The 26,541-nt window shown below is 41.2% G+C and overlaps 2 protein-coding genes across 7 annotated transcripts in view; one reads left to right on the top strand and one right to left on the bottom strand.

The window, feature by feature from the left end:
• Window positions 1-21,658, bottom strand: part of SPATA9 (spermatogenesis associated 9) — a 56,027-nt gene extending 34,369 nt beyond the window's left edge. Inside the window, exons 1-3 of one of the 2 annotated variants that reach the window (XR_009452621.1) lie at window positions 21,424-21,658; window positions 9,776-9,921; window positions 7,535-8,327 (exon numbers count right to left, since the gene is read on the bottom strand). The gene's annotated coding sequence lies outside the window, so the exon portion shown is untranslated. Of the gene's footprint in view, window positions 1-7,534; window positions 8,328-9,775; window positions 9,922-21,423 lie in introns of those variants that run through there. The other variant, XR_009452622.1, reaches the window with a different exon arrangement.
• Window positions 21,659-21,691: 33 nt separating this feature from the next.
• Window positions 21,692-26,541, top strand: part of RHOBTB3 (Rho related BTB domain containing 3) — a 50,460-nt gene continuing 45,610 nt past the window's right edge. For all 5 annotated transcript variants that reach the window (XM_059694074.1, XM_059694075.1, XM_059694073.1 and 2 more), the window contains exons 1-2: window positions 21,692-22,160; window positions 22,331-22,556. In XM_059694074.1, the coding sequence (XP_059550057.1) occupies window positions 22,159-22,160; window positions 22,331-22,556 (228 nt within the window). In that variant the 5' untranslated portion in view covers window positions 21,692-22,158. The remainder of the gene's footprint in view (window positions 22,161-22,330; window positions 22,557-26,541) is intronic.

The following is a 26,541-nucleotide window of genomic DNA, read 5'->3' as shown; positions in this document are numbered from 1 at the left end:
TTTATAAGTATACTAGATGCCCGGTGCACGAAATTCATGCACAGGTGTGGTCCCTAGGCCTGGCCGGCAATCAGGGCCTATCAGGGCCATCTCACCCTGTCCTGATTAGGGCCAAGCCAGGCCAGCCAGGGCCTGCCGGCCACCAGCAGGGCCGGGGCCTGCTGGATGGGGGGAGGGATGGGGAAAAGGACCATGGGAGTTTTGCCAGCTGGGGCGAGGGACGGGGGGAAGGTTGGCTGTGGGAGCGCACTGACCACCAGGGGGCAACTCCTGCATTGAGCGTCTGCCCCGTGGTGGTCAGTGTGCATCATAGCAACTGGTCTACAGGTTGTTCCAGTCACCCGGTGGTAGAGGTTACTTAGGCTTTTATATATATAGATGTACCTTCTTTTTATTTATTGTTTGTTTTTTTTTATTGATTCAGAGAAGAAGGGAGAGGGAGAGAGATATAGAACCATCAATGATGACAGAGAATCATTGATCGGCTGCCTTCTGCATGCCCCCTACTTGGGATTGAGCCTGAAACCTGGGCATGTGCCCTTGACCAGAATCGAACCAAGGATCTTTCAGTCTGCAGGCCAACGCTCTATCCACTGAGACAGTAATTATGATAAGGGGACTACTTCATTCAATATTTATTGAGCACCTACTGTGTGTCATCACTGGGGATTGAGTAACGAACAAAACAGACAAAAACCCTTTCTCTACTGGAACATACATCCAGTGGAACAGACTCAAACTACTTATTTGCTATTTTCTATGAACCTACACAAGACATTTCTTTCATTAGTAACTTGCTCAGATTTTGAGGTGAATATATGACAACTGCAATCTATACAACACTTGCAAAAATTAACTGTATATGACATGAAATATTCCTCTGATTGAGAAGTAGATCTTATTTTAGCCTTAAAAATTGTTATAAATCTGTTTTAAATTAAAATCTTTCTTTCCTTACATCTCACTCATTAAATCTGTAGTCATCATTGTCCAAAAAGAGTTTTTGAGCAGCAATATGTCTTCTTATAGACTCCTCCACCTTGGAATAGGCAATCTATAATTAAAGCATTTCAAGCAAAGCAATCCTATGTAATAAGAGGCTAACATGCAAATTGTCCCTACGGGTGGGCATCAGACTAACTGGGAGTTAGACATGCGCTGACCACCAGGGGGTTTTGCAGACCACATGACGGGCATTGGCAACACAGCACTGGCAGTGGGCGGCAGTGGAGGCGCTGCCGGCCCCGATGGGCCCTGATGAGAGCAGGACTGTGGCAGGATGGTGGAGCAGGTGAGCGGGCAGTGCCAGGCCAAGGCGGGTGCAAAGGGAGGCCCAGGGTGGCATCCAGGGCAAGGGAAGCCCTGGCCGGCGGCGGCAGCAGGCAGCTGCTAGAGACCCTACCCATGCATGAATTTTGTGCACTGGGCCTCTAGTGTTAAATACATTTAAATACATATTAAATTCTTTTAAGTATTTATAATCCACATATTTTTATGGCCTTTAGTTAGAAGTATTAGATTTACTCACTTACACTGTAACCTCTGCAGAGCATGACTATAAATACAGATTTTGTATTTTGGCCTCTGTACTTATGATTATACAATGTATTACTTAATTGCCTAGATACTTAAGCTGGTGTCCCTGGTCGAACCAGCAATGTTCAAATATAATGAAATAGAAAACTGGCTATTCCATGTAATTTACATAATTATAAAGAAATTGTTATGTTCACTCAACAGTGCCAAAAATGAAAACACTAAAGGATGCATTCCACTCTTTTCATCCAACACTTTGACAGCAAGTTGATGACACCTCTTTAAAGCTCAGCCCATATGCCAATTTATCTAAACTCACCATGAGACTACATTTATTTTTATCCAGTACCAACCAATTCTCTTATGTATTTCTAAGTTACTCTGTACAAAAACAATTCTTACATGTTTAAAATGTAATAAATTGCTCAATCCTAAATTGTGAAGACAACATATAACATTTATATTAATAACAATGTCTTTTATTTTAAAATAAAGTCTACTGGGTCAACAATTTAAACTGTATCTATCTGATCTGTGGGTATTTTTTTTTTTTAAATTTTACATGAAAAAGTCAGTATAATGCAAAACTAATTATGTCTAATATCTGTTATCTTGGCAGTTAGAGGGTTGGAAAAGCAAAGAACTCTTTGTTTTTTTCTCTTAAAGGGATGTAGTAAAGGCAAATTTCCTCCTAGATTTTATGTAAAGACTAGAGGCCCAGTGCATGGATTCATGCACCGGTGGGGTCCCTCGGCCTGGCCTGCAGGGATCAGGCCAAAACCAGCTCTCCAACATCCCCCGAGGGGCCTCAGATTGTGAGACGGCAATTCTTAGGTGATGCACCCTGGAATCGGGTTCCCTCCTCTCGGGTTCTGGGTGCGTCACCAGAGAACTGCAGCTGCCAAGTCACCACAGCTCGGCAGTTCCTGCATTGAGTGTCTGCCCCCTGGTGGTCAGTGCGCATCATAGCTACAGGTTGGAGCATCTGCCCCCTGGTGGTCCTTGCGCATCATAGTTACCAGCCAGTCGCTTAGGCTTTTACCAGTATACTAGTATATATAGATAGGAAACAGAATGGTTATGCAGACCATACTTAAGTATTACTATCTATACAAATGACAAAATTAACGAAATCATCATAAACCATTCTGTTCTGGCAACATGTAACATATTAGCATTGAGCTTCATTCCTACTAAATTAAATCAAAATTTGTAATACTCTGACGTGGGCTAGACAAGAAGGAAGCTTCTATTTAGGAAGAAAATAGTATTAGGTCAATTGCCAAGAAAATTAATATTTATAAACTAGATCCCCCTAAAGATCTGCAATTAAAATTTCATGAAAAAAAATAAAGGCTTTTGTGCTTGGGCTAAAGTGTTAGTAGAAGATCCATGTAAGTAAGATCAGTGCTAAAGTAAATATTTGTAGGCTGAGTAAACATCATTTTATAAAAGTGGCCATGAGATGTAGACTTTGTGCAACAGTCACCTTAGAACCGGGGTCCTCAAACTACGGCCCGCGGGCCACATGCAAATACAAATATTGTATTTGTTCCCGTTTTGTTTTTTTACTTCAAAATTAGATATGTGCAGTGTGCACAGGAATTTGTTCATAGTTTTTTTTTAAACTATAGTCCGGCCCTCCAACGGTCTGAGGGACAGTGAACTGGCCCCCTGTTTAAAAAGTTTGAGGACCCCTGCCTTAGAAAGTGTGACAGCCTTCCTACATTTCACGTATTGATGGTAACACACTGTAATAGTAAGGTTAGATTTCTAATTCAGTAATGTTCTAGAAAATAGTAACAGTGGACTAAAGCACTTCATGGTGTTGCTTTTAATGAACTGAAGTTAATGGAGTGTATTTAAGTTCTTAAAGAATTGTTTAGTAGCTTGTTCCATTTAAAACTGTACCCGTAGTTTCATTTCACGATACCAAGGATTCTTTCAGGGGACAATTTAAGAACACAAAGTACTTGGCTTCTGGTCAACAAAGTTGGTAGAGAAAAAAAATTTCTCTCCAAGAAGTAGAAACATGACACAGCAAACCCCAGCTATTTAAAAACAATAATTGCAGAAAATACTTTTTATGTTGTCCTCAAATTTGGGGCAAAGAATCTCAGCCTGTTCTGGGGCTCTACATCTCGTTTGTTCTCGTATCTATTCTCGTAAGAATAAGTATCTATTTTGGAAATACCTATCAAGGAATATAATGTCACAGACAGACCATTTGTTGGGTGCTAATTCGGGGAGGGAGGCCTGGATATCCCCAATTTACAGATGCTGAGAGGCATTAAGTGAGTTTCTGCTATCACACACCTGCTGAGGGGCAGACGTGGGATAAGAACCAAGTCTGTTGGGCTCAAGTCCACTGCTCTCTGGCATATTCTATGTATCCATAAATCATTCCTACATACTTATGAAATTTTTAAAAATGTATTTTATTGATTTTTTACAGAGAGGAAGGGAGAGGGATAGAGAGTTAGAAACATCGATGAGAGAGAAACATCGATCAGCTGCCTCCTGAACACCTGCTACTGGGGATATGCCCGCAACCAAGGTACATGCCCTTGACCAGAATCGAACCTGGGACTCTTCAGTCTGCAGGCCGACGCTCTATTCACTGAGCCAAACTGGTCAGGGCTATTCCTACATATTTAAATATTGCAGCGCCTCTACCGAGGAGCATTCAGCACGTTGCTCCCATATAACACATTTATTTCTTTAAAGGTCACAATAAAGCACCATTTCTATGAAATCAGATGACTTTATTCAATAAAACTATGTGTTCAGATAGTATTTTTTTTCTTTTGTAAAAGGAAAATTAAAATAAAATATAATTAGGAAAAACAGAAATTGTAATATATATACCAAAGGGCCAAAATCTTGACTTTCTATGAAATTCATAAATAACATATAAACATGTCAAAGGGAAAAGACTGACAAAACAAAGGATTCATCTATTTATTTAGTGATTATTTTTGGAATGCCTTCTACATACCCTGCACTGTACTGTATGTTAGGGATAGAATGAACGAGTATTCATTGATTTCATTCCATATTGCTAAAAATTGGCTTATTTAGGATAATTCCATTTTACAGAAATATGTATACACACACACATCAGGAAGGACATTATCAAGTGGTTGTCAGTGGGTGGTCAGATTTGTTTATTTGAAACATAAAATAATGAATAAGCATTTCTTTTGAAATAAAGTTTTATTTTTAAAGTTTTAAGTGTTCAGACATTAAATTGCTCAGTTATTTCACCTATTGTTGGGGCGGGGGGGGTTTGTAATAAAAATACACTTCTGCTTTTCTCTTTTCTTATCTGATGGAAGATGGATTCCAGCAGAAATGGATTCAATCCTTTCATTAAAATAATACTTGTATTGATTTCAGAGTGGAAGGGAGATGGAGAGAGAGATAGAAACATCAATAATGAGAGAGAATCATGGATTGGCTGCCGCCTGCATGCCCCACACTGAGGACCAAGCATGCAATCCAGACATGTGCCATGACTGAGAATCGAACGGTGACCTCCTAGTTCATAGGTCGATGCTCAACCACTGAGCCACACCGACCAGGCCAATCCTTTCTTTTATACCACTATTTTCCCACCTTCTGGATCCTGCCCCCAAGATACAACAGATAGACAAATATTGACTGACAGATGTGCACAGAGAGACACAAATACATGGACAAAAGACAGTCTTCCACACAATAGAAACACACACACAAAGAAAGACACACAGAGATACAGTCTCATTAAACTTATTTTGGTGTAAGTGAAAAAGTGTGGCAGAGATCTGATGGTTCTAATCTTGGAAATAGCTTTCATTATTCTCTAAATTTTTTTTTCATTTGCAACACTTGAATGCAGTATTTTTCATGCTTGCATATTATAAAACGCATAACTTCTCTTGGTGGAAGATAAATCTCTAACTGACCCCCTTTTGGGTTTCTGTTTTTGTGGCTAATCATTTGTTCCATCTATTTGTCCTGTGTACTAGATTATCTTGGAACATGTGACAGATGCATGGTTGTCACAGCTGCTAGTCTAAAATAATAACAAATAGATTTGGGGAATCAAAACAGAAACAGACTAATATGAAACAGCTGACAGAAGATAATAATTTTTAAATTTAATTTAAAAATTATTTTGTTTAGACTCATATGTATAGAATTACGTTGTTAATCTATAAGAAATAGTTTTAAATAAAATGTGGGTATCCATTCAATTAATAAAAAAGGCAGTAGAGAGATAAAACTAGCCCTCATAATACAGTTCATATAAATATATACATTAAATATTTCATTCATGAATTCATTCATGTTAGTAGCATGTCAATGAGCATTTTGTAAATATATTAATGGTTTTGTCAGAATAAAAAGGTCGCTGATTCTCAACTTTTCCAGTTTTACAATTATGTCCAGAGCCAATGCTTAACATTTTCTTTAAAAGTCAAATAAAGGTCAGCTGGTAATAATGTTTATGAGGTATGTTTCCCTAATACAATTTTGTAAAATGAAAATTAATTGAGTATTTATGGAGAGCCTGCTTTGAACCCAACACTACACATTTATTTGAGTGACGGTAGACTAGATTGAATTTCACTGTAATCTAATAGTTATCCAATTTTTTACCACAGTGTAAGAAGCCTTTTCATTTTAAATAATTTTTTACAGCTAATAACTGTCAAGAAACACACAAACATTAATTTAAATCTGAAACAACACAAGAGTTAGTGAAAACCTGTCCCCAGACTACTGTATTTCTAGTGTTTGTCCATGGTTTCTATTCAAACATAGTCTGAGGTTCTTATTACTCAGAAACCTTCCCAGATTTATTTTTAATATTATAGAAACATTTATCTACTTCCTTACTATTATATCTCTGTAAGGAAAATCAGGAAGGCACAGAGGAAGAAAAGGAGGAGAGGCAAAACGTTTGCTGTAATGTTTGGGGGTTCACCGATTCCTGAAGCACCTCCATTTGATCTTATCCCGCTCATGGAAAAAATCCATTCCTCAGACCTCTTTTAGGACGATTAGTACCAAATTCTTCGATGGCCCATTTGATTCCTTTAGGCTACGATGTTTTCCAACCAAGAGAGGATTCATCCTTCCTTCAGGAACTGCTCCACAGGTCAGCCTCAGAGAGGCCTCAGGCAGGTCCTCTGCTTTACGTCGGAAATGTAAATTAAGTCTTCCCCTCCCTGCTTGTTCCTTTAATCATTTAACAGATTTTCAAAACTCTAATCTTTCTTTCACTAAATTTCTCTCTTTCTCAAACTTACCTAACCAGAAACTCTGAGTTTATCGTGAAAACTTTCAACAATGCTTATTTTGTTTGGTATATGTCATATGAAATACACACAAAATTTTGTATGTCAAGTCTATCTCTATATACTAATACTAGAGGCCTGGTGCACGAATTCGGCCCAATCCCTCGTCCTGGTCTGTGGGATTGGGCCGAAACTGACTCTCCGACATCCCCCAAGAGGTCCTGGATTGCAAAAGGGCACAGGCCAGGCTGAGGGACCCCACTTGTGCACAACTGGGGCCAGGGAGGGATGCGAGAGGTTGGCCAGCCAGGGAGGGCTGCAGGAGAGCTCCAGAGCATGTCTGGCCTGTCTCGCTCAGACATTGGCCGGACCCCAGCAGCAAGCTAACCTACCAGTGAGAGCGTCTGCCCCTTGGTGGTCAGTGCACGTCATAGTGAGCGGTTGAGAGGCCTTAGCATATCATTAGCATATTATGTTTTGATTGGTTGAGCGGCCAACTGGATGACTGGACACTTAGCATATTAGGCTTTTATTATATAGGATATAAAAGCCTAAGTGACCATTTGACTGTTAGACCAGTCGCTATGACACGCACTGACCACCAGGGGACAGATGCTCAACACAGGAGCTGCCCCTGGTTGTCAGGAGCTCCCACAGCTAACCTCCGGCGGCCAGCTAACCTCTCCTGGTCCCTCCTGCCAGCCAGTCCCTTCCCCTGGTCCCTTTCTTCGGCTGGCCAACCTCCTGCAGTCCCTCCCCCCATCCCTCCCTCTGGTCAGCAGGCCCCGATCGGCCCAGCCCCGATTAGCCCGGCCCCAATTAGGACTGGGCGAGACGGCTCCAATTGGCCCTGATCACCAGCCAGGCCTAGGGACCCCACCCGTGCACGAATTCGTGCACCGGGCCTCTAGTGTTTATATATTCATCAGGGTTAGCCAGAGAAACACTGTAGTTCTGTTTCTGTGACTTACCCTGACGAATACAGTTGGTGACAAATCCAGCCCCGCTAGCCCTTGGAGAATCTTGGTAGGGATGACACCAGGAGAGGGAAATATCCTATCTTATTTTGCTCCCTTGGGCCTCTCTGTTGACTAAATGCAACCAAAAGCCAGAAAGTAGAAGGAGCCTGTTGCTATATAAGGTGTCCCAAAGAAATGTATACACACTTTGAATGATTATAAAGTCAGTGTTTATTAACCTAAAGTTCATTTTCAAAATTTAAAAAATCTACAGAAATGAATAATTTTTTTGTCAATGCTTGTTTTCAAACTGATGACCGCTCTGGTCCAGGCACTGCTGATAACACAAAGCAATGGAATTGCAAACATCAAGAATCATTTCATTCGGTATTTGTGCACCCTCAATTTGTCAATTGTTGCCGGTTTTGTACTGTAAACTTTATCTTTTATGTATCCCCATTTAAAAAAAGTCTATTAGCACTTCAGGACAAGTTTTCTTTGTTCAAAGCTTAGTCTTGCTTCACCTATTGTTTCAAATCAGTTAAACCTGAAAAGGAGTGAAAATTGAGTTAAAGTATGTATATATTTTTGGGGACACCCTATGGTTCATACAGCATAGCTTCCCAGTATACTGAGCAGGGTGGAGAAAAGAGTGGGCCTGGATGGGCAAAGAAAGAGTTAAACTCATAAAGAAAAGCTGTGTAATTATTATCATAAAATTCAAATGGTGGTCACCTCCAGAAGGGTGAGAAGATAACGATCCAAAAGGGACACATGGGTGGGTGGGTGGGGGGTAACTTCTTAATCGGAATGGTGGTTAAATGGGTGTTTGTTTTATAATTATTCATTAAACTATACATTTAGGCTTTGTACTTTTTGTATATGTCATAATTTAAAAGTTTAAAGAAAAAACAATGCTGAACAATAAGAACTTGTATATTTGAATTCTAAAAGTCATAATAAATTTTCAGATGAGCACAGCTGCAGCACTAAAAACAAGTCTGTTTAAAACAAGAAAATTTGTTACAGAGAAGCATACAAGTCCTGACAAGTGAAAGAATTAAATAACTCGTAACTAAAAGATCTTTCATTTTAAAAAAAAAAGTTTGCTTCAAACCAGATGGGGAAGAAAGAATAGTAGCCAGAGTCTTGGACATGTTAAATGCTGATAGTCAAAACAGAAGAGAGGCCAATGCTGGAGACACAGGAGAAGGAAAGGGAAATAGATGGCATGCAGTCCCTCCAATGTCAAAAGGGATACACAGAGCACTGCCAGAGGAATCCGTCAGAGGGACAAGATGAGGAACATTTATCGCACTGTGGCCGAAGGAAAGGAAAGCATGCATGTGGCTGCATATACATTTGTGGGCTTAGAAGTGGGAAACAGGGGAGTTCCCTATATGATGCTTCCTTTTTCTGTGACAGAAAACATGAGGAAGGAGATGTCAAAGTCGGAGATGGGGAACAGTGAGAAGGCGTATACCACTCTGACATCATGGAGGACCATAGACATATTGGGGTAGAGAGAAAAACAGTGAACAGTTTATGGGGGACCAAAAAGGGGTTGACGGTGAAGTTGCTAACTGACAGCAATGGAAGAGAAAGGGGGCAGTATAGTCTCTCTTGGGTCTCAGAACAGAAGTTCTTCAGGAGGATGGAGTGATGGTCTGGCTCTCATCCTCCACTCCAATTGGAAGAAGAAGATGAAGTAGAAAGTTTGGGCAGGAAGCAAAGCATGGGCCAACCTAGAGGACCAGGATAAGGTAGAGCCGGGCCTGTAGTGAGAATACCAGGAAATGGGACATGTTAGGTGAAGCCAGCTATAAGGTTTTAAAGAAGAACTTGGCCTAGAAATGTCCTGATATCGAGTAGTGGGTGGTACTGTAGCCTCGATGCCCAGGTTGGCTCTGGAAGACTCCAAGGTTTAGATCACTCCCTGATAGGAGAATCTAGTGGTAAAGAGCATATGCTCATTATACACAACTGTTTGCATACCTGTTCATCAGATCATCAGATTCCTCTGAAGCTCTGGGTTAAGACCATATTTAGAAGGTGGCTTTGTGTTGAATGTGCCTATTGGGTGATATTCATGGCTAATTCCATCAGGCAGGTAGGTATCCGTCTCTCCTAAAAGGCTGGACCTGCCAATCAGAAGAGCAAACTTTAAAAAGTCTACCGAAGCATAAATGGACTTAATGTAGTTTCCTTTGGAAAATAATGTCTCTATGACAACTCAGTGTTCCCATAATTCTAATTAAAGTGCTTATTATGCAAAAACATCCTTGGGATCAACATGACCTGTACCTTAGGTGCTCACTAAATGTTTGTTGAACTGAAAGGATAATAATGGGCTTCCCATGTAGGCTTTCCTACAGAGAAAGGAAAATGTAGGCCACATATCAAATGTTTCTAGGCCCTTTGATAGCTCCCTTTCTCAATATAAATGAGCAAATTAGTATTCTAGTTTACACACTGGCCTCTTGTGCCTTGGGTTAGCACAAGCTTTGTCCCTTGAGTAAGATCAACTCTGGGCACCCTGACAAAATAAAGTTTCTGGACTTGCAAAAGCAAGGAATGAGCCCTGGAAAATGTGACTTGAGTGAGGCAGTGATACCCTGAGGCCTGCCTAAGCAGCCCAGCGGGCCTTTCCCTATGACATGTCTAGCTTGGTTGGTTGGAACAGTGACTGTATTTGAATCAATCTGACCTCCCGCAATGAAAATCTTTGAGACCATGATGAAGCTGTTACCAAAACATTGTTGTAATCATAGCTAATGCAAGAGGGCTGAGTAATTCCTTAGACGTCACAGTGAATTAATAAAACACACTGTCTGAAAATGCCTCCTAATTCTCGCGTCTAGCATGGGAGTTAATAATAGTGAACATGTGTGACTGTTCGCGGGTAGCAGCCTAGAAACAGGCTGCTCCATTTTAAGGCTACAGCGAGTGAGTTCTAACCTGCTTGTAGCAAAGCACAACAAAGCGCGGTGAATTCTGCTTTTTGGTCTGTTTTGTTTTGTTTGTGCTCTATTACTTCTTGTGTTATGCCAGGGTTGCACATTTCTGAGCGTCTCATTCTTTTTGTTTATAGAAATCATAGACTCTTCCCCCCCTTCTGAAGAGGTAGACATAATGATCCGTAAAAACAGGATTTTTTCCCAACTCGACAAACATTCCAGTAACAATTACTGATTATTCTTTTGTTTCTGTTCACCTACAAGAAGATAGTTTATAACTAGCCAGATCTACAAAGTGTCATTTCTTGCCAGATTTCACTAGAAGAGTTTTCTCCTCCATCAAATTTCATAAATTCTCTTTAAGATTTGCCAATTTCCATAGTAGTAAACCAAGGTATGTGAAAGGGAAGTCACAGTATAAACAAGGCCCATCATTTAATTTTACCTGTTGTCAAGCAATTTAATTCTTATTTTTATACTAAGTCAACAAGGATATACTGTGGCTTAAAGGTAAAACTTGGGAAGACTTAAACAAAAAGTCCAGAGTGTTCAGTGGGCAGCTTATGCCACCCTCGGGGAAGGGGGCGGTTAGGGATGCAATGTTGGGGGCTTTGCTCAAGTGCCTTTCTTTTGGGGCTATTTTAGAGGAGAATTTGGGCAGCTCTGCTTGCTGCTGAGATTAGTCCAGAAACGTCTTTGCTTTGTTTTCCCTATTGTCACTTCACTGAGAAAGCTATGAATGCCTTTTAGTGTGGATTGAATTGCCCTTGTCCTAACACTGGAAGGAACCCGTAACACTAGAACATCTTGAGAAGCTCATGGAACAAGCCCCTTGGTTAGCAGAAACTATCAGCCATGTAGGAGAGGGGCAGTCATTGGCTGAGAAAGGGGTTTGGATCCCACTATACTAGTAGTACGGAAAGAAACTGATAGTATAGCTAAAGAGATGATAATAATTACAGAAGCCCAGGTGTTTTCATTTAAAAGTGAGAGGAGGGAATATCAGTCAAAAGTGATACTCAAGTCCCAGATTAAAAACAGAATGGATTCTAAAGAGGAGCATGGAGATCAGTGTCAGCAGGAATGTGACCAAGGAGACCTCTGGAGAAAGTGAGAAGCAGGGAACAAGAGAAAAAAATGTCCTTCAGATAAGCCAAAATATTTAAATGCTTCAGCGGGGTGATTTGTTAGAATGCCATAAGTACTGCTCACCAAGAAACTAACTTGTGAACTTCATATTTAATGGTATCAGTTGGGCTTTCCTCAGGAAGGGGTGGGGGTAGGGGGGAAGACCTATAAGAAAATTTCAATTGCTATTCACTGTAAAATAGAGTTTTAAACTGCAGTCAGGATTATAGACTCGGAAGTATAAAGTAAAAAGCAAGTTGAGAAAAATAAGGATCAGAAGTATTGTGTGAGGGCAGAAGTCAGGTTAAGTGGCTTATGTCAGCTGCTGAATGAAAGAAGAACATTGCAAAGCATGCTCATGAAATGCCCCAGTGGGGTTGATAGCCCATGGTTGGCCATAGCAGAGACACATGAACAGGACAAGTGAAAGAGTGCAAAGGATGATGGGGAAGACTTCAGAAGAATTTACCATTGTAAATGGCACAACTTTTAGTTCAGTTAAAACTAGAGCCAGGTTATAGTAATATTTTAAAAAAATCTATTTTTAAAAATATATATTTATTGATTTCAGAAAGGAAGAGGGAAGAGAGAGAGAGAGAGAGAGAGAGAGAGAGAGAGAGAGAGAAACATCAACGATGATAGAGAATCACTGATTGGCTGCCTCCTGCACATCCCATACTGGGGATCAAGCCCACAACCTGGGCATGTGCCCTGACTGGGAATCAAACCAAGACCTCCTGATTCATCGACGCTCAACCACTGAGCCATGCCAGCTGGGCTATTTTTAAAATGTACCTGAGTTCTTCAAAAAGAAGGTCTATAGGCAAAGAATTCAAATCTAATATCCTGTATTTCTGTTTGGCTACAAATGGACAACTTCACAAAATATTATGTATAAATAAATAATATAACCAACAGTGCTTGATTGGATACTTGTATACATATTTTTCAAGGGGTAAATAACACAACAGACATATTAAAGGCCATATAACCAGACTGTTTTGAAGTTCAACCCTTTGAGAAATGCTGGCAGAAATAGGCAGTCCTAGTTCAAAGGAATAAATATGTATTGGTATTTTAAAGTAACATTTTAACTGAAATAAAACAAAACAAAACAGCAGAACAGTTGTTTTGAAAACACGACTGGGCACAATGATAGAGGTGGATTGGTAACAAAAATCCTTTTCTGAAAGAGCATGGGATAGCAGTATTTTGCATATAAATAACATTCTGGATTCCCACTTTAGCTTCTCCAAACAGAATTGAGGATATTTCAGCCTTGTGCCTTAGAAAAAATCTACAATTTAGAAAAAAACTGTTGGCTATTTATCTGGTAAAAATTACCCAGATAATAAAATGAGGAAAGTCAACTTTTCTTATGACTAACTGTATGGCTACCAACCCTGGTACATGACTTTGCTTAGGTTACTCTATATGAAGTACGTGCAAGCTCTTGTAAAAAAAAAAAATAATGCTAATCTTGATTTTTATGATTTTTGTGTAAATTTGCTAACTTTATCACTCATAAGATTAGTTAATACAATACAAATACATTTTTCACTTGGCTGATTTCTAGGCAAGTAGACCTGCAGTCTATCTGTGTTGCCTTCTCCTACTTCCTTTCTCATAGCCTCCCTGACCCCCAGCAGCCAGTCCAGATTCTTTGTTCTGCTTTCTGGTGGCTCAGGACTCCGCCACGGTGTCCTTCCTGCTAGGCTTGCCCTCTAGAGCACAGCCCTAGGCACCAGACCAGTAGCTCTGGAAATTTATTTACTTTTCAATTACAGTTGTCATTCAATATTATTTTAGTTTCAGGTGTTCAGCATAGTAGTTAGACATTTATATAACTTACGAAGTGATCTGCAAACTTTTCTGACTCAGTGTCCTATCAGAAATAATTTTGAGTATACCCCCAATATTTTTATAAATTACACCAGTGGCCTGGTGCATGAAATTCATGCACATTAAAAGGGAATTAATTAGAGGAAATATTTTAATATTGCTATTTGCCCTTTCTCTATAATAGAAGTGTCAGAGGTGAAAGAAAATTAATAAAATGTATATGAAAATCTTCCTCCTGGCAGAGTCTGGGGCACGCTGCGGGACCCAGAGTCAAGTCCCCGTCCACCCATGTGTGCCTCAAAATTGCATGAGACCCAGACCTGGCTGGTCCCACCCCCATTGGGTGAGATCCAGACCCGGCTGGCCCCACCCCTGACAAGCCTCGCTGGGCTGGGAGCGCAGCCTCAGGTCCCCCGGCCTAGTGCTGGGCATGGGGCACAGCCTCATGTCCCCCGTCAAGCCCTGCCGGGTGAGGGGTGCAGCCTCAGGTTCCCCCATCAAGCCCCACTGGGCTTGGGGGCACAGCCTCAGGTCCCCTGGCCTGGTGCTGGGCGTGGGGGCGTACCCTCAGGTCCCCTGGCCTGGCGCTGGGGCGGGGGGCATTGCCTGAGGTCCCCCGTCAATATTTATTTATAATATACTAGAGGCTCGGTGCACAGATTTGTGCACTGGTGGGATCACTGGTCTGCAGGGATTGGGCCGAAACAGGCTCTCTGATATCCCATGAGGGGTCCTGGATTGTGAGAGGGCGGTTCTCAGGTGACACAGCCCAGAACCAGGCCCCCTCCTGTCTGGTTCTGGGTGTGTCACCTGAGAACTGCAGCTGCCAAGTCATCACAGCTCGGCAGCTCCTGCGTTGAGCATCTGCCCTCTGGTCGTCAGTGCACGTCATAGCTACTGGTCAGATGGTTGAATAGTCGCTTAGGCTTTTATATAGAGAGATTTTTATTGATTTCAGAGAGGAAGGGAAAGGGAGAAATAGAAACATCAATGATAAGAGAGAATCATTGATCAGCTACTGCCTGTACACCCCACACTGGGGACTGAGCTGGCAACCCAGGCACATGCCCTGACTTCCTGCTTCATAGGTCGAAGCTCAATCACTGAACCATGCCGACTGAGCAAGATATGTAGATTTAAATGGTCGAACTGCTTCCTTAGCTGTTTTACTAAATCATGACACTTATTTTTCAGTCCTATCACTCATTATGCAAAGATGTTGGCTGAAATCTGATGAATACATTTCCATCTTGCCTACTATTACTCATTTGTTGCAGCAAACTAATTCAGTGTTGTACATTTTATATTGTTCACAAAGAACTTCAAAATCCATAGCAATTTTATTTGAAAAATATTTAGGTTGGTTTAAAAAATCCTATAAGATATAAGAGTTTTTATAGGTCATATTCATTATTTTCAACCACAAAAGAGGCTACATGCACTATTTTCAATAAAAAATTACCTAACAAAGGAAACAGCAATAATCAGCATAGCATAGTGGGTAGGGGCACAGATCCTGGATCCAATTGTCTAAATTGGAATCCCAATTCCTCTACTCACCACTTGTGTAGCTGTGGGCAAGTGACTTAGCATCCTATGCCTCAATTTTCTCTCCTCTAAATTAGGATTCTAACAGAGCCTAATTGAATAGGGTCATTATGAGAATAAAATAAGTCAGTATCTGTAAAGCACTTACTATAATATCTGGCATATAGTAAGTATATTTAAGTGTATAAAGGATTATGGGTAGATTTCTTGTGCCCTGCTATTAGAAGTATCATCATTAAAATCACTTTTGAAATCAGTTCGGTATTATTTACCAAAGTAGGACATACACCTACCCTGTGACAGCATACCCACCAAGAAACTATGTTTTATTTTATTTTTACTTTTTAAATATATTTTTATTGATTTCAGAGAGGAAAGGAGTGGGAGAGAGAGAGATAGAAACATCAATGATGAGAGAGAATCATTGATCGGCTGCCTCCTGCATGCCCCCTACTGGGGGTCGAGCCCACAACCCAGGCAAGTGCCCTTGACCGAATCGAACCTGGGACCCTTCAGTCCGCAGGCCAATGCTCTATCCACTGAGCCAAACCAGCCAGGGCAGAAACTATGTTTTAAAACAAGAGTAGTCCTAGCAGCTTTGTTTGTAATAGGCAAAACCCCAGAAATAACTCATATGTCCATCTACAATGAAATGGATAAATGAATAGTCGCATTGAAGGCTATTCAGCAACAAAAAGAAATGAAAGGAACAAATCATATCTACATCAACACGGAAAAATCCTACAAATGATGGTAAGCATAAGAACCCAGACACAAAGAGTATATCCATTGTGATGCCCCTTCTATAAAGTTCAGTGAGAAGGATAACCAACATATGAGTTTAGGAATGCACATATAGGTACTAAGACTGTAAGAAAAAATAAAGAATCATCACAAAAGTCAGGCTTGTGATTATCTCTGATAAAAAGAAGATAACTGAGGGAGGGCAACCAGATAGGTGCGTGTGCGTGTGTGCATGTGTGCGTGTGTGCGTGTGTGCGTGTGTGCGTGTGTGTGTGTCCGCGCGCGCGTTGTAGACCTTGCATGAGTGCTGATAACGCTCTATTCTCCTGACCTGGAGGATGTTTAGAAATGTTTATTTTATAATTACTTATTAACTTATGTGCATAGATATTATACACCTTTCTTTATGTGTGTGATACTTCACAATAAGGAAATGTTTTAAAAAATTCAGCTATACAAATCTTGCTTTCATACAACTAACCACATTGATAATATCCTATATTGTGTGTGTTCTGGCTCCAGGTTCTTCTCTAAAATAACTGTCTATGAGATATATCGTGAATGAATTTAATGTAGTTGCTCTCATTGTAATCTTAGTTTGGACTCCTTCCTTTATGTAAAAATATTTTTTTAGTCTAAACAACTAATCCATCAGTGGTTACACTTATATATGTTTTATATACAACAGTTTTTTTTTATTTTTTTAAGTCAATTGTTTTTAAAAATATCATTGAAAGATGTACTAGAGAAAGAATATCCTCTCAATTATCACTTTCCTTTAATGTCTCACCAAAAATGTTATTTTAAAATGTATTTTATTATTAAAACACAATCTAGTAAGTACCACACTGAAACTGAATCTGTTAAAACCATAACATGAGATATATATATATATATATTAAAACGGCCTGTGCCTTCGGTTTAACCTTATCTTAATTTCCCACACTGTGTACCTTGTTCCAATAGCTATGTCTTTGGGTCTTGAGCAATATTTTATATCCATATTCTCAAGGTGTTTGCTGTCAAAGGAATGCAGTTGTTGTTTTGTTCCATTTGTGTCCCATGTATATTTCAGCCATTTTTATCTTGGCAAGAAGAAAACTATTTTCTCAAATGTATGCTGCTTTTTGACTTTCCCGTTTTTAAAGAAAGTTCAGAAGAGGCTTTATAGCAGTTATAATTGGTGAGTTTTCTTTAGAGTATCAGTTTGAATAGTAATTTACTTTAATATCCTGCAAATATTGTTGAGTTTTATCTTCATGTCTGGATGCCTAGTTTTTAAATGGCTACCTAATTGTGATCAGTTCAGCATATCGTTATCTATTAACTATACTACACACTTAGAGTGAAGTTGATGTTAGCAAAAGTAAGATGCAAATTCACACCTGAACCAATGTTTCAATTATTGTGGCCAACTTATTGTCAGATCTGATTAGTCATTAGTTTTCCACCTCCCAATATGGCTCCCAACGGGTGTCAGAAATGTCAGCTTAGCCAATTGTGTTTGCCTATTATTGCATCATTAATATTATCTCCATTGGTCCATGCTGTAACAATTAGTTTACTTAAATATCATCCATAAATCCGCTTAGATACAAAAGCTGCAACATGTGGCAATATGTTGACAATCAACAAAGGAGAGAGCCCTCTGTCCCCCACCTTGTGCTGTGCTCCCACCCACTCCCAAGAACACCTAGTGCTTGCCCACTTACAGATCAAATAGCAGTGCCAGCCAGCGCCAAGCCTCATATTAAATATTAGTAAAATTTAGTTTCTTTCCCTCTTTTGGTTACACACACACACACACACACACACACACACACACACACACACACAAATATATGCTTGTAAATAGAAGTTCAAGGGGTCATCTTCTGCACCCCATTTTGGAGACCCTTGCTCTAGATAAGCAGTCTTATATTTGTAACATTAGAAAGCCCTATTTTTTAACAAAAATGAACATGAAACTCTAATATTAAAAAAATAGATGGCAATAGGACTTTGATGTGGGAGCAGTAGGGGCTCAGACCCCTCTAGGCATGTTTCTCCCTTACCTCTTCAGGTGGATTTGAAGATTCCTCCATGGAAATCTAGTTTCTTTGAAACACAGTAGGAAAAATCTTATGACAGGCTTCCTTCCTCAGACCTGCCCTTACTAACACTTGCTTCCTCTTTAGGCATTAAGGAACCAGCATGTTTTTTAAAGGTTGGAATATTAATATTCATGAGCTGGGGACCAATAATAGTTCAGAGTTACCTCCCATGTTCCTTACATTCATTTGTGGCTACCTTTAATCTGAGGATATGGACATCTATCAAAATGAATATAAAATGGTGACATTTCACCCAACAAAATCAGAAAACATGTTTGGGCTGGAGGTACTTCCTGTGTGTTCCCCAGTGACCTTGAGTTTGGAGAACATATGATAGTCCAATTTGTTACACCCTGGTTAAAAAACATTTAATGCTATTAATGAGGGAAACTACAGATATATAAACCAAATAAAAATCTATAATAATAAAAGCATAATATGCAAATTGAACAAACAGGGGAATGGCCATCCATACGACCACACTATGACACCCACTGGTGCCAGGCCAGCCAAGGCAGGTGTGATGCGATTGGTCAGGGGCCTGGCCATTGCCCGATGATCGCCCTGCAGAGGGAGGCCCAGGCCACGGGCTGGTGGGTGATCGATCAGTCGGGGGGCTCCATGATCGCCCCTGCAGAGGCAGGCCCAGGCTATCCGGCAGCAGTACTGTGGCGGGTAGCCTGGGCCTCCCTCTGCAGGGGCAATCCATCGTGGAGCCCCGGCCGGGCTGAAGACCCCCCCCCCCCCAGTGCACGAATTTCATGCACCAGGCATATAGTTGTAAATAAAAGGGAAATAACTATAAAAATGTTTTAAGATAATTATGAAAAAAATCATTAAGATATCAGGAAATGGATCATCTGTTATAGTATATTAACCAAGATAATTAGCACTAACTGCCGTAATAACTGACCCCAAAATGCCTGGTTTAACTCAATAAATATATGTTTTCTCATTCATCTTACAGTACAATGCATGCTGTGAGGAGGCTTTACTGTGACTGGTCATTTAGGGACTCAAGCTTCTTCCACACTGCGGACCAACAAATTCAAACATTTGGTGTCAAGGTTGACCTAGTTTCATCCAGTTGGTAGATAGGAAGATAAAAAAGAGTGCAGAAGGCACACCTTCTCTTAACTGCTCAGCAGGGATTATGTTCCACTGGTGAGAACTCATCATATGATCCTACCTACATGCAAAAACTTTGGTAAATATGGTTTAGCTATGGGTCCTGGAAGAGAAAATGGGTTTTGGTTAGCATCTAGCCAGGCTTTGTCATACATTCAGAGGTTGGTCCAGGGATTCCCAATCTATAACTTGAACATCACCAGATCTGCCTTTGGAAGTCTCTACCACTCTCTTTTCCACCTGCTGTAATAAAGGGATCTGCTGGGCAGCACTCATTTCAGCTCTTGTCGCCAGAACAAGTCCCGATCTTCCATGTTTTCAGACCTTTGCATGTGATTTGCATATGACATCCAGTACTCCTTCCCTCCCAGCCTTTTCTTCCTCCAAATCTCCTCTTCATCTTTTAAGACCTCAGACAATGTTTACTTCTCTAGGAACTTGCTCTAATGATACAGAAGACTCAGATCTCTGCTTAATGTTCACTGGACTTTACTCTTGTAGTTCCACTTCTGTTACTAGATTCATTAGCCTGTATTAGAATTATTTAAGAAACCAGTATGTTTTCAAAAGAATTGGGTGCATTAATATTCACCATATAGTGACCTTTAGTAGTAGACTTAGCTTCTCAAGGGTAAAGACTGAGTCTTATGTGTCTTAGTAGCTCCCATGCCTACTCAGCACAGGGCTGGCTCCCATAATAACTGAGGGGAAATGCATCCTGTCTCCCTTCCTGCCACTTCCCAGTATCTCTCTCCCTCTTTTTGGTATTGTGGTAAAAACACAAGAAGATTTGGCATCCTCACCATTTTCAACTGTACATTACAGTAGTGTTAACTATATGCCTCTTGTTTGCAACAGATCTCTAGAACTTTTTCATCTTGCAACTGAAACTATACTCATTGAACAAACAACTCCTCCCTTCCCCCTCTCTCCAGTCCTTGGTGACCACTGTTTCTAAGAGTGTGACTACCTTAAACTACCTCATATAAGTGGGAAAATTCAGTATTTGGTTCTTTTGTGATTGGCTAATTTCACTTACTAAAATGCCCTAAAGATTCATTCATGTTTTAACATATGACAGAATTTCCTTGTTTTTGAGGCTAATATGTCATTGTGTGTATATATCACATTTTTATTTATCCATGCATCCATTATGTGTCTTTGATTTTGACCTGTGGTCACTGGAAAAGGCTACGAGAAAATATATTTTCTATTGACCCAAGAGAAAAGGTTTTCTTGTACTTAAATATTATAGGATGGCTTGGGTTCTGGAGACTAAAAGATAAATTATACTAAGTACAAAGGGAAATTAATTTTTTTTTAAAAAAAATCAGTGACTACAGAAAGAATGCCTCCTACCATGCCCTATCTGAGCATAAGATGCTATTACACTCTTTTCATGGGAGCAACAAGGGCCCATCGTCCCAAAGGCCTCTTACCCTAGTCTTCTCACTGCTCTACTCAGTACTTCTACTTCATATCCTCAAAATAGCTCTGTTGAGAAAAGCAGCAGTAAAATTTTAAAGTAGGGCGAAATAAATGAATAAAGGGATAAACAAGAACTCTTTCAACACAGAGCACTTGTAAGAATGTTCATGTTTATGGAGAAGCTGAGCCCCGGGTAACCTCTGGCCCTTCTTGGTATTAGTGATTCCAGTGTTCATTTGCACCGAGGTACGTAGTGTGAGGCCCTTTAGAGACATTCATACCCTTTGCTACAGTGCGTTTTCATGAAGGAATCTAAAGTATCCTTGCATTAGCATGAACATTATTTTTGCAGTTGGTCCAGGGTCTATTATGAAATACGTAGCCATAATGTGTGCTGGGGGGAAAAATCTCCAAGAAAACTAACATTCAGCTTGTAAACGCGTCGAACACCTCATGCATAACTTGTTTAAAACCACGGCACTAAGAACCCCAGCACTTAATATCCTGCAGTTTTTGGTAAAATATGCCAAACGTAGCTTGAAATTGTAAATAATCCCCCCCGAAGCGATATTAGCCAATTGGTGTGTGAACAAAGAGCCCTTTCTGCACCAGCATGAATGCCGCCCTCCCCCACCGCACCCCGCAAGCGCGAATTTGGAAAGGAGCTGAAGTACGTGTTGACAAACGACAAAGCGGCAGACGTGGTGAAACACTCTGGGTCCAGGCCACGGGGGAAACGTCCGGCCGCCGGGCGTGAATCCCTCGCTTCACTAACCTCCTTTTTCCAGTCTTCAGGGAGCGGGGCCTCAGCGCCCCACCCCCCTTTCCCTGGCTCTGGTTACAGCCTTTCGAGTTGAACAAACTTGCTGCGGGCGGATTGGCGATCGGGAGCTCCGGCTTGGGCGGTGCATTTATTCATTTATATATTCCGCCGCCGGCTTGGGCGGTGCATTTATTCATTTATATATTCCGCCGCCTCCCGGGCTCCGGGGCCTCCCCGGCTGCGCGTCCCCCGCGTCCGCCCGACCCCCCGAGGCCGGCACGTGCTGCGCCCTCCCCGCCCGCCCCGCCGAGGGGGCGGAGGCCCAGCTTTTCTCCGAACCCCCTACGGCCAGGAGGAGGAGCAGCGGAAGAAACAGCAGAAGCCGCAGACAGCGACAGCTGCCCGGCCGAGGGAGCGTGGCGGAGACGGGCTGCAGCGCCGGGGCGCCCAGGGCTCCCGGGGCGGCGGTGGCGGTGGCCGGAGGTGGGGAGCGGCGCGGCCGCCCTGGATGTTCCCGGGCACTTCCTGACCGGCCGGCCCCACGCACTCGGCTGGCCCCGCACGCCCCCCACCCGGTGCTCGCTGCCCGGCGGGGCCCGCTCTGCGTCGGCCGCGCCGCGGTGGAGCACGCGAGGGGGTCGCGGCCGGGGATGAGCTGATTGCGGGTCCGCGCGTCGCTCACCGGACCGGGAGGCCGCGGGGAGCCGCCTTTCTCCGAGTCGTCGCCCGGCCCTGGGATTTGAGATCATGTACGTACGCGGCGGGGTCCTGCCATTGTCTCTCCCCGGCGCGCGTGCTGCGCCCCAGGGCAGGGGCTGGTGCCCGGCCTCCGCGCGCCCGCCCCGCACTTCCTGTTCGGACCGAGTGCTCCGGGCGCTGACCGCGCGCTCCTCTCGCTCGGCCCCTCTGTGCCCCGCAGGTCCATCCACATCGTGGCGCTGGGGAACGAGGGGGACTCCTTCCACCAGGACAGCCGGCCGTCCGGGCTCATCCGCACGTACCTGGGGAGGAGCCCGCTGGTCTCGGGGGACGAGAGCAGCTTGTTGCTGAGCGCGACCAGCACCGTGGCGCGCCCGGTGTTCACCGAGTACCAGGCCAGCGCGTTTGGGAACGTCAAGCTGGTGGTCCACGATTGTCCCGTCTGGGTAAGGCGCGGCGCTGCTCTCTGATGAGGCGGACACCAATTTTCTTTCCTTTTTTTCCTCTTCCTCCCCCCCTCCCCCTTTTATGTATGTGAAGTGACCGGATCACCGGGTAGCATTTTCGAACATTGGAGAGGAAACCTTTGGTTCTTTGTTTCGTCGGGCAGGGAGCAGCCCAAAGCGCACTCTTACAAGGCGCAAAGCCCAGGGGAAGCGGAGCGCTCACACCGCGCGGCTGTGCCCAGTCCCTTGGTAGACGCTGACAGCTGAGAGTGCCAACCACGAGGGACGGGGTCACCAAGTTTCGCCAGCAGAGAGCAATGTTTTCATGCCTGCCCTGGGAGTGATAGCGTAATATTAGTGTTCTAAAAATAAACCCTCTCTCTGAAGCTCCGCAGGCACACATACATTCCACCGGGCAGTCAGAAACAGCACCTGGAAGGAGAAAGAAAGGGACTGAGACTTAATTTTAAAGAACTCATTCATATTGCTATGTACCTTTGACATTTTTTAACTAGTGTTTTTAATTTTAATAATACGGATACTCTTGATATATTAGGCATTTGATTTTAGTGATCCATAAATCAGAAATGATACTACTAATATGCTTGGAATTTTTTAAAAGCTTTAAATTTTGCGATAATTGACAGCAATGGTAATGAAATTGATAAATGCTAATTCGATTCTTGACTGTTCGATAGAGGGAGAAGGGAATCTACTCCCTGACACTTATGTTTTCAGTACACAATAACATCATATTTTTTAATGTTTTCGCTTAATCTTATTTGAAAATGCCTGATTCTTTACTGGTATTAGAGTTACATTGCTACTAAAGATTAGATTTTGTAACAGAAGAAAGTTTAGTGTCTGAAAAAGAGAATACAAATTATCATTATGTGAGATTTTTACATTTAGCAAGTTTTAAAAACCGAATTTGGGGCAATAAGGAACTAATATACCTTTCTAAGGAAATGTATAGAATGTACAAATTTCTATATTGTGGAAAAAGATCACTTGTCCAAGTAAATTTGTGATTAAAGGAAGTTTACATTAATAGACAAAAACAAATGAAAAACAGGCCTTTTCAATAATAGTGATGCTATTAAACTCCTAGTTATGAAAGAGATGCTGCTGATCATAAGAAGCATTGATAAAGAATTTATTGTTTGAAGTCCATGCAAGCAAATAAAACACTGCTTTTAACTTTGGCATTTCATTGTGAAAGACTTTACAGTCTTAAAACTCATTGGTTCTACTTGAACTTGATCAACCATTCAGGGAATAGAGGAAATATGTCAGGAATATAAAATAAGCTGAATTAGGATGTTAGGATTACCTTTTACATTTTTTTCTTTGAGCTGTTAACTCTTTCCTGTTTATGTTGTTAATTTAGCAAACAACAGTACTTGTGATCCAATGAAATCTTACAAATAGATTAAAATAAGCCCCAATGATTGTTACTGCCATTTACTGATTGTTATGTTTTATCATAAAATCACCTTTTGTTTGGTTAGGCCCTATTTAAGGCACTGAATTTGTAACCAGGTATAATTTTCTAGGTTATAATGGTTTGCAGACATAGTAGAATACATTTGTAGAGTTATTCTTTATAAGGTGCTTTTCTTCTCTTGGTGTTAAATAAAAGCACATCAGAGATATTAAAGTTGATTGTATTCATCAGCTGATATTTGACATGTACTGAGTCAGAATATTAAATATAACAGAGCAGATACAGTACAGGCTTTGATATTAAAAGGACCTGATTTCAGATCCTCACAGTGCTACTTAGTCAGTTGTTCTCTTTGCGCCTTACTTTCCCTATGTATAAAGTAAATATAATAATCCCTGCCCCCTAGAGCTGTGCTGGAGAGTAAATGAGATAGTTCAGTTTCTATCTTCGTATAGAAACTGGCATGTAGCAGGTCCCAATAAGTGCTAGCTCCTATAATAATAGAGTATTTATTACAACTTTAGTGTAGCCATGTATCACTTATACTAAGCCAAAGTAGTTTTCCCATACATCATTCAAGATTTAAACAAATACAATACATCGATGCAGAAACGTTAGTACTTAGTATTGTATTTGCAGCCCCACAATAAAGTAGAATAAAATTGTTTTGCTGTGAAAATTCAGATTAGTTTTAGTTTTAAAAAGATGAGTTTGATTCTCCAAATGTGACTCCAAGCCTTGTGTTACATAACCTCCTAGAGGAAATCCGGGAACTGATTTACAAGGGGTGGGAAATTTTTATTTCCTTCATATGTCTAGAACCAGTGGCGCATTTTTCTCTTTGAGAAGAAATGTGGTGTTTTCTTGGAGCTAGAATGGGATCGCTGTGCTTCTCTTTTCTAGTTATCTTCTCTAGATCTGTAGCCTTACTCTGGATCCTTGCCATATAAGCTTGGCATTTTAAAAATATATGTGCTTCAGGTTCATTTTATGTAGCTCAGTATTTAGTATGTCTCCCTCAAACCCACCCTTTTTGTTGCAGTTATTTTATTTCTAGATATTTTCCTGTTTACCAAAAATAATTCCATAAGAAGCAGTGAAGTAATGCATGCAGTTTTCTTGTGCAAGGTTTGAAACTCTGATTTGTATTAAAAATAAAATGATTTATGTCTTGATATTCCCAGTACCATAGTGTTAATGATACCAAAGCCCATTTTCTCATGACATTTTCCCTTAAATGTTTCTCTCCCTATCCACCACGCAGGCCCCTTACATCTCTCCAGTAAGTCTGGAATTTTGAACTATTTGGAATGCAAAGAGCAAGTTACTTTTGTTTTGTTCTCCCAGAATTAAATGGCTGCTTACTATTGATTCCACTTATGTTTAGTTTTTATCTCTTCTGACGTCCTTTTTCATTGTTAAACTTACATACCCTCTAATACTTGTATACTTTGAGTTTGAATACTATAACAGATACAACTGGAACTGAATGGGTTTTGTGGTTTGGGATTTGGAAATTAGCCAGAGCTCTGCTGGGAAGCTTTCACATTTTCTTTATCTGTGTCCCACTTCACTTCTCCCCCATCTTACACCCTCTACTAAGTGCAAGACTTTGCACTTTATGTTCCTATATTTTGCCTTTGGGTTTTTTGTTTTAATCTTCCTTTAAAAATGTGGTATTCATCCTACTTTCAGCAGGGTAGGCATACCTAAAAAATCTGTGATCCTTGTTATTCTGAGTGTACTTGTAGGAAATGGGTGGGTTGGGAAGGTGAGGGAATCGACACAGGTTTTGCTGGGGCTGTGGAGATACTGGTGAGAAGAAGCTGTCTGCCCAAGGGCACTGCTGGGTTACACTTCTCTAGAACTTTCCATCATAGGGTAAGAGCCCTGATACACAGGCACAGATCTTGATTGATTGATGCAACCACTATTAACCTCGTTTTCGACTCCTATGTCAAAATGAACACTTTCGTAATCCAACAGTTTTTGGACCAGTTAGCCACATCTACCTATTTTATTTCTCTGTGTGTGTGTCTGTGTCTGTGTGTGCAAGTGCGTTCCAGTAAATCTTTATTCACACAAAAATAGGTGTCAGGCCATATTTGCCTGCATCACTGTCTGTTTTCTTAATCCAGCTTTATTACATCCATGAAATACGTAGAAAAGGCCACATGACAGGACAAATAATGATGAATAGTTAACTAGAATTTGAGATGAAATTATTTATGCATATTTAGCAGTGGTATTAAGACACAGAAAGATCTTTCTTTGTACTGTGCACACCAAAACCTTTGAAAAATTATTTTTAAAATATTAAAGCACTGAATTTTAAGGGCTAGGGTCCATAATGAATTATTCTTGGCCCCAGTTCTAAATGTAAATATTAGAAATCTCATGCAAAAGTAAATATTTCAAAACTAGAAAGACTTACCCTGAATTATTTTTTTAAATATATTTTATTGATTTTTTACAGAGAGGAAGGGAGAGGGATAGAGAGTTAGAAACATCCATGAGAGAAACATCGATCAGCTGCCT

Source organism: Myotis daubentonii, chromosome 4 (assembly GCF_963259705.1).
Source record: "Myotis daubentonii chromosome 4, mMyoDau2.1, whole genome shotgun sequence".
Classification (NCBI taxonomy): Eukaryota; Metazoa; Chordata; class Mammalia; order Chiroptera; family Vespertilionidae; genus Myotis; species Myotis daubentonii.
Note: the sequence above shows the minus strand (reverse complement) of the source record. Positions and strands in the feature narration are given on the sequence as shown.